Source organism: Ischnura elegans, assembly GCF_921293095.1.
Source record: "Ischnura elegans chromosome 13 unlocalized genomic scaffold, ioIscEleg1.1 SUPER_13_unloc_1, whole genome shotgun sequence".
NCBI lineage: Eukaryota > Metazoa > Arthropoda > Insecta > Odonata > Coenagrionidae > Ischnura > Ischnura elegans.
In genome coordinates, this window is record NW_025791657.1 from 6,816,038 (window position 1) to 6,832,403 (window position 16,366).

At 36.5% G+C, this 16,366-nt stretch overlaps 1 protein-coding gene across 1 annotated transcript; it reads right to left on the reverse strand.

Annotated features, from left to right (window-relative positions):
- Positions 1 to 5,708: 5,708 nt before the first annotated feature.
- On the reverse strand, positions 5,709 to 12,677 carry LOC124172400. The gene is made up of 7 exons (XM_046551855.1): positions 12,644 to 12,677; positions 11,838 to 11,957; positions 10,684 to 10,815; positions 9,380 to 9,511; positions 7,490 to 7,615; positions 6,404 to 6,476; positions 5,709 to 6,152 (listed from the first exon to the last, which is right to left on the reverse strand). Exons 2-7 carry the CDS (start codon positions 11,904 to 11,906, stop codon positions 5,974 to 5,976), a joined length of 711 nt encoding a protein of 236 aa, XP_046407811.1. The 5' UTR covers positions 11,907 to 11,957; positions 12,644 to 12,677; the 3' UTR covers positions 5,709 to 5,973.
- Positions 12,678 to 16,366: the final 3,689 nt, after the last annotated feature.

The window sequence follows — 16,366 nt, forward strand, 5'->3', positions numbered from 1 at the left end:
CTGCAGATGTTGCAAAAATAAATATCCTATTGGGTGTGCACACATATCCATAGGCTCTTTGTCACCGCACGAATAACATTTCTCCTCTGGGTTGTTTCGCATGTGACTGTTGAGAGATCACCTCTGAATGAATGTTGTTTTTGCAAATTCTGCATGAACAAGGTCTCCCTCCGGCGTACGTTCGAATGTGTCCGACCAGAAAGTTGCTCACAGGAAAAGAATTTTCGCACCTTCTGCACGAATAAGGATTCTCCCCCAAGTGTGCACGAAAAAGTGTCGCTACGTCCCCCTTTCTTGAGAAAGATTTTTCAAAATCATTTCATGAAAAAGGTATCTTTACCGAATGAGTACGTACATGTCTAACTAATTGCCTCTTATTCGAAAAAGACTTTTCACACAAGTTGCAAGTATAAGGTCTCTCTCCCGCGTGTGAACGGATGTGTGCATTGAGGTTGACACTCTGGGTAAAAGACTTGGAGCAAATTGTACAAGAATACGGTTTCTCTCCCGTGTGTGTACGAATATGCGTAACTAATTGGCTCTTTTTCGAAAAAGTCTTTTCACAATAGTTGCAAGAATGAGGTCTCTCTCCCGAGTGCGTACGGATGTGTGATTTGAGGTTGCCTTTCTCAGTAAAAGACTTGGAGCAAATTGTACAAGAATAAGGCTTCTCTCCCGTGTGTGTACGAATATGTGCAACTAAGTGGCACTTATACGAGAAAGACTTTTCACAATAGTTGCAAGAATGAGGTCTCTCTCCCTTGTGTGTACGGGTATGTGCATTGAGGCTGCCTCTCTCAATAAAACACTTGGAGCATATGCTACAAGAATAAGGCTTCTCCCCCGTGTGCGTGCGTATGTGCCTAACTAAGGCGCTCTCATCCGAGTAGGACTTTTCACAATCGTTGCATGGAAAAGGTTTCTCTCCCGTGTGTGTACGAATATGACGAACTAAGTGGTACTTGCTCGAGAAAGACTTTTCACACTCGCTACAAGAAAAAGATCTATCTCCCTTGTGTGTACGGATATGTGCATTGAGAATGCATTTCCGAGTAAAAGACTTGGAGCATATGCTACAAGAATAAAGTTTCTCTCCCGTGTGCGTGCGTGCATGTCTAACCAAGGTGCTCTTATCGGAGAAAGACTTTTCACACTCATTGCAAGAAAAAGGTTTCTCTCCCGTGTGTATACGAATATGACGAACTAAGCAGTGCTTATTCAAGAAAGACTTTTCACACTCATTACATGAAAAAGGTTTTTCTCCCGTGTGTGAACGCATGTGGGAAACAAGGTCATTACGCAGAGAGAAGGACTTTTTGCAGACTGAACACAAATAAGGTTTCTCCCCTGTGTGCGTGCGCACGTGTCTAACCAAGGCGCTCTCATCCGAGAAAGTCTTTACACGCAAGTTGCAAGCAAAAGGTTTCTCTCCCGTGTGGGTGCGAATGTGTTGAACTAAATGGGACTTATTCGAGAAAGAATTTTCACACTCGTTGCATGAAAAATGTCTCTTTCCTGTGTGTGAACGCATGTGGGAAACAAAGTCATTATGCAGAGAGAAGGACTTTTTGCAGATTGAACACGAATAAGATTTCTCTGCGATTGATGATTCTGCTACAACATCAAAATTATGAGCAACAGAATTACTTTTTGTGTGTTTGATTAGCTCATTTTTGTCGTTCAATGCATCTCTGCAGTGAAATGAATTTTTGTGTGACCTGTTACTGCTCCTATGATTTTTGATCGAGCAATTAGGCATCTCCTCCTTGTCTCCCACGAGGGTCTCACAGCCGTTTCTTTCAATTCTATTAATTCTGATATTCCTAAGGCTATTCATAGTATTTGGTGCATCAAAACCACCTTTCTCCCCAAAAAAAGTCTTTGCGCCTCCGGTTCCACTGAGTTTATGTGATTTGTTGTTTCTCACATTGCATTGTCTATCATCAGGAATTGAGCGATTTGTTTTCGTGTCAGTATCTGGAGCACCACATTTTTCCAAGTCTTCATCCATCAGGTTTCTTTCTGTCTTTACTAGGGATGCTCCAGCGTTGAAATCACTTTGTGTCACCAACGCTGTGGGACCATTGCATTCATCATTTGAATAACTCCTTACATTTCCTTCCGCAGGCAGATATGATGTTGATGTTGTTTGAATGGGCATTCTATCGGTTGTTTGGACCCCTAGAAAAGAATTTCAAATGACAACTATCATAGTTATACATGAAAACTAAGATTCCTAAACCTACTACTCAAAAGTGATGTAATGGATGAAAAAAGGCATAATTCACTGAGTTAAAATCTAGCCTGGCTTAGACTTGAAACCAGAAGCAAAAATAAATAGAAAATGAATAGATGGGAAAAAATTGGGAAAGAAACACATAACACAAAAACGTCTAGGGCAACATGAATCATTATAACCCATTGTATTAATACAAAAGCCAAAACACATGCACACAGCACATCTGACTTACAATTGATGAAAAAGAATAAAATCAGGTCATTTTAAGAATTTGCCCTTTCTATGGCAGACTGTGATTTAAACCTATTTTCTTTATGTTGAATTGTCCTAAGGTAGATATTTTAAAAACATAAATTAATTTACTATTCAATTCAATATCTTATGATTGGCAAATGTTTTGTAAATTAAGACATCATTCAATCAACCAATTAAAAATTAAAAAATTAAAATCGTAAATTTTGTGGCACTACAGACGAACATCTCGTAAATATTTTTTTAATTATTCCTGAATTAGTTTTCATAAAACTGTTAAACATTTAAAGCTTAAAGCAATAAAATAACCAAAATAACTATCTGGTAACCAAATATCCTTAACTGTATCAAGATAAACAATCGTTTGGTGGCGTATCAGGGTTACATATTTCAGGATTGCACGCACGCCTCAGCTATTATTTGCGTTGGGATAGTAGTGATTCCACTCTTTATCATAATTATCGTCCTTATTGCTATCCCTGCTATCTTCTGCAGAAAATCACTACACAATCACTGAGGCACATTACATTTTTCACACAGTTGGTCGACGCCAATTTTAGTTTTGTTGTAGGATGCACACACATCATATTTCTTCTCGCTACCACTTTCAACATCAATGGCAGTATGTATCGTGAAGCATTGTGAAAAGAACAAGAACTGATATATGGTCTTTGGGAAGTACGACATGAACATACAATTCTTTTGGAAATTAAAGAGAGATGAATTCAATGCCCTGCTCTTGCTGGGTAAAAATCCTTTCTTAATTTACATTTAACTACTTTTGATCGTACCAATGTATGAAAGCCTTTTTTCCTGCAAATATTTGGGCCAGGGAAACAATAGTGAACTAGTTATCACATGTACCTTTTAGCACCCACAAATCCTTCAACTAACAGAATAACAATATCAACAGCTGAATTACTACTCCAGTACGGTCCTTTGGGCTCTAAAAATATGTAAAATAAGTTCTATTAAAGAAAGTTACCATGAAAAACTGTTGCCAAAACAGGACCGCTTATTCACAGTTTATAATAGAAAATGAAAAGGAAACTGCGAATCACTTCCTATTCAGTTGACTATTTAGCAATTCTGCTAAGAAGAAGATATGCTATATCTAAACGCGACAGGGGAGTGACAACCACAATAAATACTCCCATATCAGCTAAGATAAGAGATAATGAACCCAGAAGGGTACCTTCAATAAATCGTACAGCTGCGAATCACTGCTTTGTATTTTAGGAGTGCGGATTTCTGTAACTTACTGCAGCGAAAACGGTTGAACTTTGTCCCTTGTAAAGCACCAGCTTAAGGTCGCTTGCACCCCCACTACCCTTCCCTGCAGAGGAGGCAATAAAGCGGGCCACTTGACAAGGAACCCATAGCAGTAACTGGATGTGTGAAACACTGTGTCTTCATCAATGTAGAAAAATATCACACAAAATTTGTTCCATATTTATAAGCGTTCCTGATAGAAAATTTTTAAACTGGCATGAGGCCAAGTCACGCTAGCTTCCTTTCATACTCTATTTGTGCTAACTAAGTTCCATTACTAACATACAACTGTGTGAGGACTTAATAATGTACAACTACTGTAAACCAGGTGCATAATATGCCATCATATGATAAATGGCACACCTGATGAAACACTATCGCCCACTTTTGTGCCCCACATGCCTACTGAAGAGTTAAAGGGTTGGGATGCAACATTATGGGCAGTCACTAGAACCCTCTCCTGCAAGCGCCTACACTAGGAAAACATTTTCCACACTATGAACAGCATTAGAATGTTTGGAGTCTATCTGTGTGTAGCTTTATTGTAGAGTAGAGTCACCGTTAGTTTTTTCATTACTCAGATTTGGGAGACAACTCAACGGTGTGCCCTTCCTTTAAGCCTGCTACTGCACTTGAGCCTCTATCTCTATCTTAACACATGTCCATGGACAGCCAATTGTGTTACCAGTATTTTTTAAACCAAATGTAGTACTTGATTTCAATAATTTAACCTTCCAAAAAATTACTAACCTCTTTTAAGCATTTTGGAATTTTAAACGGAATTGTGACAACAAAGTTAGTGAACACAAGGTACTAAGACTATAACTTCAGAAATTCGTAATTTTAATGCTACAATTTCGTTTTAAAAATTAGTTATGTACGAGAAAAAATGGAGAAATCATTTCAAAGCATAAATATTTCAACAGTATGTAGTATGCAACAAATCATACAAAACATATCATTGCAAATCCATTGACAGTGAAACCACTTCACAACGGAGTACTGGGGTGAGGATATAAATGAGTGGGTAGGTCAGGCTAAACCCTTTCGTGCCGGATGTCGGGTGGATGCGATGGACATTTTCATACATAGAAGACAAGAACCCTTACACTCATTTATGATCATCCTCACCGCAGGAATTCTTTTAAAGGAGTAAATTACGAAAATAAAATACAATGTTTAGTTGAAAAAACATTGGTAATGCAATAAGTTGGCTGTGGATTTATGCCATGACTGGGTTAGTGACTGGGGTGAGGGACAGATACCCAGATGAGCTGGGTCTGAATTCTAAGGGACTAAAATACCCATGCAACTCCCCCCAAAATAGAGCTCCGTACAGAAATGTTTAAAATGTCATAATGCTTCTCGTAGTACAAAAAAATCCATGGCAGCTATACCTGACGTTAGGTGTATGACATGAAAATGCCCGTCGGCTCCGACCCACGTTCAGCTTGAAAAAGTTGAAATGGGAAAGTGACTGCCCCTGAATTTACATCCTGCAGTTAGGTGGATAAAACTTACAGCTAGAATCAACACCTTACTAACCAAAGTTAGCATGACACCCACTATCAATACTACACTGTTTTATAACACCAAAATCCTACAATTAAGGGATTAAAATCAAGTTTGGTTGTTCTTAGCTATACTGATTTCACTACTGGCGTACTACTATCGATTTTATATAATGTCAACAGTATTTTCTCCACCAAGGAAGCTTCATGCTTGGCTCTCCGTTTAACCTAAAAAGTACCATAGCCTATTATAGAGAAAGAAGGGCAAAAAGGAATGCACTCTTTTAAAATATTTTCCATAATTTTTCCACTAACTTAAAATGGGCCATAAGCAAAGATAATTTTTCCATTCACATAGCCAGTTTCCATATTCACATTTTCTATCAAGACTTTTCGATACTCGAATCTCAGACCAAGTGCTTCTTACTGTTGATTTGTTACTATTTTTTCAATTATCTGGTCTCAAAACATGGCTAGTTAAATATTAAAAATTTTAATACAACTAACATTTTAGTAAGGCATTAAAAATGATACAGATGACCACAAAAAAGCAAGTAAATATAACTCTTCTCTCTTATCCATTTGGCACTAAAGAAAACAGAAAATATGGATGGATGACTAATCAGTCACAATAAGGCCACTTTCAGAAGAGCTGACTTCACAGTACCATCCACCATTCATGACATGGCATCATGAAATCTAGTAAGTCGTCTCATCCGGAATTGGCCTGAATTTTGTGGCCCATTGATGGTGTCGATGGCACGGCTCAAGTCTGGAATGAAATGGGTGCTGCGGAGACCATGGTGTGATTAGACTCATCTGAAGGCATCCATAAAGATGGTTATTTGAAAGCACGCCAGCACGCTGGGGATGGTGGCCTGTAAAAAGGCATCCCATCAGAAAGCAGCCTATGCCTTATCTATATACCGCTATTTGTAGCCCTTGAGAGCAATAACCCACTGATTCTATTGCAGACTCATAGGCCACTGTCGTATTCTCAACTACGTCCCTTGTAACAGTAAAAGTTAGCTAAATAAAAGCATTAACTCCACATTATGGATCCACATCCTCCACATTAGCATCATTTCCTCCGTGTATAGAGTTACTTTCAACCATTAAGAGTACTCACCAAATGCCTTAGTAGTGGACTCCTGTGCAATCGTAAAACTCTCAACTGGCTCCCCATCCTTGCCTAACGTAAGCTGTAAGTAATAATCAACATATGAATCATGTATGCACAAAGGATTCAGGAATTTTTTAATGGATTGCCTAGAACTACTTCATACACCACATTGCATCAAAAGTTGGTATTCCTAACAAATATTTTCCACTCAATATAAATCCTTTTTCAACACTCTCAGCGAATGGAATAGTTTCGCATTTCTTTCACTAAAGTGGTCTTTGATTTATGTTACACCCGCGTTGTAATATTATCTTTATTAGTTAACTCTGCAATTGATGTCATTTTATTTTCATAGGATAACATAAGAGAATCAAAGATTCTTTGGTAATCACAGAACCAAAATAACATATTTGAAATTAGGCATCCATGTCAAAAAATGGGATAAAACCTGACGCAGCCACATTGCAGAAGAAGATATCGACACTGAAAACTAAATTTTTCAGTGAAAATCATGAAAATAATGATGAACAGCTGGCATTTGTAAAATGAAAAGTAGAAACTAATTATGAAAAGAGCTTCATGCGAAAATTGAGCTTAGAAGTTCCAGGTAGTAGCCACACACCATAACCACCGGGCTATCGCTCCTACATGAAGGCAGACCATTTATAAGGGAGTAAAATATACCTGTAAATGTTGACCCACTTTTCTTGTTTTAACCATTGGTTATGTAAACCTACATTTGGGTGATTTGTGGACAGCTTCCCACATATTCTATCACTAAAAAGTTTGATTTGAATGTAAGACCTGATATATTGAATGAGATGATTTATTACGACCAGCATTAGCTTTCGCTAAATATAAGGAAGGCATACTATAACACATAAATAAAACATAAAGAGGAATGAAAACGGCTTCTTTTCAGATATGAATACTACTTCAGGAATAAGAAACTTTGAATCTAATGGGTAACCTTAACAGCTGTGCAGAAAGCAAAACATCCTACCATTGACAATGATAAATGTTTACATTTTTACCTACTACATGTCGCCGTCATCAATTAATTAAATTCCATAACAAGAATTTCTTACATACCTGGGCATTCTCTTCCAGAGATGGTTCCTTCTTTACCCCAATCAGCGTCCACTCCAGGTCTTCTACCATGGCTCCTGTGCCCTGAGTATCTACCTTTTCACCATGGGAAGCAGTTAAGGTTATGGGCTGCAACATAATGCCAAATCATCATCATACATGATTGAGATACGAAAAAAAGAAATGTTGTTGAGAATTTGTCACGAATAAAATTAAAGTTCATTCAAGATGGATAAATTCTCCATGCTACCCTGCAAGCATCCTCAAAGTAAGTATGGTATTTGGAGGAGGCGACCGACAGCTGAGGTCATTTGCGCCATGAGGGAAGGGCGTGGAAGGAAGGGTGGAGAGAAACCCGGCGTCGGCGTTAGCCTGCTCTTAACGAAAGGCGCCTAGGGGACCACGGCTTTACGTCCCATCCGACGGACGGAGTGTTGCGCTTGAAATGTCCTCCACACAACATTCAAGCAGGGATCGGGCAGTCTCTGAAAATTCTCTGCCACTGCCGGGATTTGAACCCGAGCCCGCCGGGTGGGAAGCCAACACTCTAGCCACCACACCAACCCGATCCCATCCTCAAAGTAAATACTGTCAGAATTTTATAATGTTTATGCTTATGTTTATTAAATTTACCACTTTAATACAGACTTAAAACCCCTTATTTGCATTGCAAAATCCCTTCAAAAGCCATGCCATGATTCTGAGGGCAATGGTTTCTGGATATATAAAACTCCAGATGTAATCCTATTCTTAATAGAAACCTATTTTATGGGAGAAATGTCCATGAGAGTCCAAAGCACAAATGTAACAACACACATTCATGGAAAATCAATAGGGTCAATAAAGGAGTATAATTTATTGTGCTTTGCTTTATAAGTCAGTTTGTCACACATTTTGATTAATAAAAATAAGTTACTCAGTCCAGATATAACAGGAGGCAATTCCAAGTTGATGGAAAAAGTTATCCATGTGAACCTGAACTCCTTATAGGACAAGAGATGCTTAACTTTAATGGGAAAATATGAAGGTTTATTTTACCCTGCACAAACAATTGATGAGTGGTGTGTATTGAGCTGTTCTAGGGACTAAATAAAAATTTTATAATGTATATTGAAATGAATGTCATTAGTTTTCACAGAAATAACTAAATCCTTAACAACTTATTTGCTCAAAAGGTATACGACAGTGCTTTCAAGGATGTGAAATTTTTTTCTGGTGTAAATGCAATATATCCGTGATAAATATAAACAACAAATGACAACTGGAAATGTATATCTTCACTACTGACCATGGTTTCATTACTATCTCAGTTTCACTTCACATAACCTTAAAAACTGACTGACATGTAATACTAATGGAAGCAGAATAACCAGTGATAGATGAAGTGGGCAAGAAATAGTAAGTAGAATAGCACAGGTACAGAGAGCATTCTACAAAAAAGAATATTCTACTCACAGCTGAGAATTAAAATACAGACGTCAGGAAACAATTCATCAAACACTACACATGGAACATATTTATAAATGGTATTAAGGTTTCAAAATTGACAGCTGCAGAAAAGTCAAAAGAAGAGTGGGAGATAAGATGTTTTCTAAAAATCTTAACTTAATCGGCTACATCATGAGATATGATGGCCTTGTAATGAGAAAATTGACAGACGAAGAGAAGGACAGGTGGACTGAAAGTAGAGAAAAAATGGCTCAATATGTTTTAACAAGTCAGATTATTAAGGATATACAAAAAGAAAAGCAATAACTTGGAAAGATAAGCAGATGTTAGTTAAGATTTGAGGACTCTATGAAATGAATTTAAGGAACGTGGGTGTATGATGGCAACATAGTTCATATGCAATTCAAGTTCAATGGAAAATAAATAGTTGATAAATAGTAATACCTGATTAGAAGAGTCTTGATGCACCTGATTGCTTGTGAAACCATCAGAGCAATCATTCACCACATTTTCTTCTTCATCATCGCTAATCTGATCATTTTTAACAGAAGAGCAGTCGTACGTTACCGGATCACTCTATTGGAAAGAGGAACACACTTTGATGAACATTTTAATCAATTGGGGCACAAGCAAAAGTGATCATGAACGAAGCTTCAATTACAGGGTGTCTGTAGTAAACAACTAATCCCTGATGAAGTATTCTGGCCTATTTGTAAAAAACAGAGTAACTTAATTGACTAACAAGATTCAGCCAGTTAACTTATTCTTCCTTCTCATACAATCTAATAAAAGCCTTGAGAAAAGGGAGGAACAACTTTATTGGGCACATCATGAGAACGAATAGATTTTAAAATTGTGGACTTCCCCTATCATTGTAGTTAACTTCCAAAAAGGAGCAAAGCAAAGAGCACTGAGCTTTAAAGAAGAATGTCATTATCTTGTACAAAAATAACTGAAACCTTTACATACTTATTTGCTCAAAAGCTATACAACAGTGCTTTCAACCGTATGAAATTGCTTCAGGTGTAAATGCAATTATCATCTATGATAAAATACAAACAACAAATGACAACTTCCACACTTTTACATATATCTCCACTCCTGACCATGGTTTCAATACTATGTCATTTTCATGCCTCATAACCTTAAAAGCAGACAAGCTACATGAGGCCTAGTTATCAGTGATGGATGAAGCAAGAAAGAAAAAGTGAATAGAATAGTTTTACCACAAAGAGAACTCAAAAGAAAACAGGAATCTTCATACAGCTGAGATTACTATTACATAAATATGGAAATAATACATCTGACACTACATTTTGAGCATATTTAAAAATAATAGCAAGGTTTTAATATCGATGGCTGCATAAAAGGCATAAGGGGAAGCGTTGGAAAAACATTGCCAGTGAAGAATATAGAAGATATAAGGGATCGAATGAGGAAGTTCCAAGAAGTACAGAAAATAGATGGAGAAGTCTTCTAATAAACAAAACTTGATCGGCCACAGCATGAGATATGACGGACTTATAAAGACAATTGCCAAATAAAAGAAAAGGAGAGATGGATAGAAAGAAGAAGGGAAAAGATTGCTTCCAGATGTACATATATCATTAGTTATATTAATAAGGATTTAAAACAGAAAAAGAAAGTAAATATTTAAAGATAAGAAAAATCAATTTTAGGAAGATGCTGATACAGTTTATATGTAACTCAAGGTCAACAGACAATACATAGTTCATAAATAGTATTACCTGACCAGAAATGTCTTGATGTATCAGTTTGCTTGAGGCACCATCAGTGCAATCATTGAGTCTATATCCATCTTCATCATCGCTGATATGATATTCTTTAACAGAAGGGCACTTGTAGGTTACCGGATTACTCTATTGGAAAGAGGAACCTCCATTGATACATATTATAATCAATTGGTACAAGAAGCAAAGCAAGTGATCATGAAGAATGATTTAATTACAGGATGTCAGTACAAAATAAATTATTCCCAATGAACGATTCTTGCCTCTAAGTAGAAATAGATTTACCTAATCAACCAGCAACATTTGGCCAATATAGTTCTTATTGTTTCAATATAATCTAATGAAATTCTTGGTAAGAAGAAGGAACCCCTTTATTGGGAAAATCTTGAGAGTAAATAGCTCTTAAAATTGTGGATTTCCCCTTGTTATATAATTAATTTTCAAAAATGAGCAAGACATAAGCACTGATTTCTAAGAAAATAATAAAAATCCAAGAATAAGCAAAATATTATTATTACATTAATAATGGAAGGTTTTCAAGACTATGAACAACAACAGCAGAAAATTGAGTCAAAGTAAATAAAAATCAGTTCACTTCACTAAAATTTCACGTCTTTTGGTAATCGATTTGCATTGCCAACGTGCAACACCTCATTCAAAAATGTTAAAGGACAAATCCCTAGTCCTTGTCATAAATTTCTGTTCACTTTCATCACAAAATCCATATCTGATCTGATTCCTGTGAATATCAATCTCTCATAAGGAACGAGCTATGCTGTTCGACCGGGCTAGCAGCTGCATCATGATGTCATGGTCATTCTTTAAACTGTTGCAAACTCAACAGTACTCATCTTAACTCTCAATTCCTAATCACCCTTCTACTACACAGTCATGTGATTACAGTGCTCTCACTTGCTCAGTAAACAAATTTTAGCAGTCAGTTTTGCATTAAAAAAGCAAAAAAAAGGTTCATTACAATAAATAATTCATTCAAAATTATTCATTCATGAAATGTATTCTGTAGCTGGTCATTATTGATCAGGAGTAGGAGAATGCGTTACGTTTGTTCTAAGAGGTGTTGGGAATAATCCACTAAGGAATGATATTGTGCCGTAGAAAATTAGAACTATACAAGGCAAAAGTCAACTCACCAATTCATCAGTGGCCAATGGGTCTGACACATAAGTTGAAATTCCTGCTGGATCATATGTGTACAGCATAGGATGAATCCCTTCACTGAGGTTACCTTCATCCTCGTCTTTCACTTGAAACTGGAAGATAGTAATGGGCTTCACTCAATTAAAGAAAAAACAATACTAAGCCCATTCGATGATAAAAAAATCCTCATTTCCTTGAGATCACTCCAGCTGGCCAATGTACTCATGATATTTTTGCGACTCCTGGATCAAACTCAAGAATGTCAATGTACAACTAGGGAGGGAGAGTTATGTCACAAAGGGCGTGTGATTTGAATGAGAGTTTTGAGACAGATTGAGGTTCCAATGTACATAGAATTGTCCTAATATTTTCTTTACCCATGCTTGTAATGAGGTGTCACAACAGTTATAGCTGGATCCTTCATTGAAATTAAGGAGAAAGATGGCTTAAAACAAAGACAGGGCAATAATGAGACAAAGCCCAGTTATAGCTAAGACAAATGGCTTAAGCAGACATTTCACATAGTTATCAACAAGTCTACTCCATCAGATACTCTATCCGAGGATTTCCCGTGTTGTACAAGTGATATTGACAGAAAAATATTAGTGTGGTTCAGCTTTCTGCCTCATACATTACAACTGGAAAAGACCTCAACTGACAATGGCATTACTGTGAGTAACTTCCCATAAATATACTTATATTTATGACAGACACACCGTCTTCCTTATTGCTACCGAGAAATTTGTATAACTGAAGGTGGTTCAAATCAGGTTTCACTGTGTACTAGAACATAACTTACCAACTCATTGTCCCTGGGCAGTACCAAGTCTGGCACAGGAAGGTATATTTCAGTGGTTTGGGCTGAGCATGTGGGCTGTGAATTATTTTCAATCACATCTTGAATGCGACCCTTAGTCTTCACAGAAGGCCCCGAATTGTCATCAGCTGCCCCTCCTCCTTCAAAACTCTGCAGAAAAAGTAAGAGAGAAAAAACACTCATCTCCTTAAAAATACATATATGGGATGCTCTAAAGCAATACGAAAAAGGATATTCAACATATCGTCCATGATTTCATATACAAATGGAGTGGTGTCAGCATGCCTGTTAATCAAGTTTTGGGTCTGGTAAATATGGATCTCTGTGGTCGAATAAGTGATGTCTCAGTTGGTGGGGCAAAAAACATGTTTATGCTTGTTGATTATAATTCCAGGAAGCCATTTTGCTATTTTTTTGAAATCCAGAAGTGAAACATTTGATAGATTCAATAAGTTAAAAGCTTGGGTTGAGAACAGGACAGATATAAGGATTAAGGTTGTAAGATCTGTCAATGGTCTTGAATTACCTAATCAAAAGTTTGATTCTTTTTAACCCTAGGAAGACTGAAAAAAAATTATCGCGTAGTAGCCTGACTGGGTCCAATGGACCATTAAACTTTTTTCCACAATATTACCAGTTTATGCTGAATTTAGGCTGAGTTAAGTGATGTTTTCATCTTATTTACTTCCTCAACCTAATTCTTCACGTCTTTATTGCTATTAAATTATTTTTTGGAAGCTATTACTGCAGCAATTTATGATATTATTCCTTCTACCAGAAATATCACTCCACGGCTGCTATTCTGGATGGAATATCATTATGCTATTCTCCGATATTGCAACCGATGTTGCTATAATATAGCGTATTGCAACGCCTATGCTATTTGGTATTCAGAACGGTTGCAATTCGTGTTTTTACTACACCGGAAGACGTAATTCTCAGAATAGCATAGGCCCGTAGCAATTCACTATTCTGAACGGCGAATTGCAACCGGTAGGCTTGCTATAATATTACGCAGTCTTCGAGGCCGAGCTATTCGGTATTGCAACCGATTGCAACCCTGAAAACGTGCGCATTGCGATGTCGAATTGTTTTTCTGAGGTTAAAGTAACATAATCAAGCATTGAAAAATGGAATAATAGTCAAAAATAAAATGATATCAGCTTTATTTTAATTAAATAATAGTAGCATAAGTGATGAATATTTCACTAGTTAAGTGAATTGGTTAGAAATTAACATTCGAGCTTAATATATGAAGCTCAAGCTTGCTTCATCGACAGTACGAAAACAATAACAATTAATGCAAAGAATTACCACGATTAGCCCAAATTTTCCGTGTTTTATTCATATTTACAACTCATAATTTTATTTCATCACTTGACTTGCTACTAAAAATATCCTCAATGTAGGCTATCAGGTCGACTCTTGAAAATTTTCAAGCTTGTGTGAACACACTAACTCGCCAAATATAATAACAGTTATAGCTTTCAATGAAAACCATATATTACCATATACTTTGATCAGCCGTTCATTTCCTCAATTGGACAGTATATACAAAAACATGCAACGAGTCGAAATTATTTTCCCCACTATTCTCTACCTTCTACAATTAAAACTTAGAATTTACTAACTTATAACACGGGCAGTCGACTTGAATTACTTGCTTGAAAACAAAGGATTTCTCCGAACACCAATAAAGTTTCCGAACAAATATGATTCACCACAAACGTTTAATGGAATATCCATGTACATCATAAATGCAATATATATCATGTGGAATTCAATACAAATTGTTTCCTCTATAGGCAAGTAAGTTATTCACACAATTAAGTTTCAGTATATCGGCACAGTTCAGGGTCTATCAAAAATTTCAGTGAGCATATTAAAATCAGCTGATACGAAAACAATAATAAGTGACACAACAGCACTTTCCACACGATTCACTTTTTCACAGTTGTTCCATCCATCCTCAAATTCACTATCACATCCCTCTGCTTTTTCCAAATCTGCAGCTGAAATATTGATACTATTCCATCATATTACATGAAAGCACAGCGGTGACTTAGCCACCTACTTCATTTCCTAAACAGAGAATGAATACTGAAATTAGGGAGTCATATAATATAAAGCTAGTATTAGAAACGAAAGCTTCTAGTTCATACAGTAAAGCTATATCGTCACGATCAAAGCAATAAAAGTTGGTACATATTTATTTTGACATGCAACGAACAGACAGACTTCGAAGCCTAAGACAATTACGAAGAAAATCAAACATATTTAGCTTTCAATGATTATTTCGCATAACATATATCTCACGATAAAGGACCGATCGGATATAGGTAAATGATTCAATATTTATGCCCGATAAATCATCATTATAACAGTAAAATTATGACCTAACCCACCTGTCTGAAGCCATTGTGATATTATCAAAACAACAACAATCAGCTGATTTCCTAAACGAGATTTTCAAAGCATATTATATAAATCCACGGTTTAATATAATTTTTAAATGCAAATGAAGCAATTATTTGTAATTGCAAGTCAATATTCCATAAAATACAGAAAAATATATAAAATATCTTCTCCCTCATTGGTTGCGCAAACTGTTCAGAAAGTTTTTCATACGGGAAGGGGCGGAGCTTCCAAATAGCTCACGCAAGAAATAGCATGCTGCTATTCCGAACAAAATTATTACTACGCTTCATTCTGAATACGGGGTCGTTGCAATAATGACCCGCAGAATAGCATATGCTATTTTTTGCAACGCTTATCCAGAATAGCAGCCCACCTTTCCCATTTTTATAAATGTTCATTAGCACAATTACATTAATACAAATTAGAAAATGAATTTATTTCAAAGGTAAATATAATACGTAACAAATTTAATGAAACTAAAGCATGATGCATTTACATATGTTATTAAAAACTGATATGCAACTACAAGCACTGATTGCATAAACTTTATGAACGCTTTTGGCATATATTTTGTGCACATCGTGAAGAGGATATTCGTGTCCTTCTATACTTTTTGCACTTACAACACTTGGGCTTGGTTGCTAAGTTTGTCAAGGAGTTTGTCACATTTTCTTTTTCAAGATGTCAATTCCTCCGATAGTTGATTTTTCTTGGATTCTATGATATTCATGAGATACCACTTTGTTAGGAAACCCTGTAGGCTATATGGCATTTATAGACGTGAGATCGGGTAGGATCCCTCGTTTATTTTACTTCATGATCTCTACAATCACTAAACGTTTGGAAAGAAGTAGACGGCCTATTTTCACATATTATGTTTCTGGCTGATTAGTCCCTCAACCATACCTATAACTAATCTTTTCTCTTGATTGACCTCTCGGCTTTTATTAGAGTCTCTACCTGTGTAAAGTTGGATATTCCACTTGTATGAATCACTAAAGAAAATAGAATCTAATGTCTGTGGTCCATTTTCTAACAAAAACTTGCAGCCAAAAATTTAATTTTATTCAAAATTTTAATTCCATACTTTCCTGGTTTCGATGAAACAAACTGTCTAAAGGTATAGCGCCCACGGACATCAATAACTGTTCGTCAACTGTCACGTAGGATTGTGGCATGAATGCATATGTCCAATATTCATTGCGCCCATCAAATATCTTTCAAATTGTCTGCAACTTACTTTGCCTTTGCTTTTCCTCATTTCTGCCGCATTATCAAATCGAATAA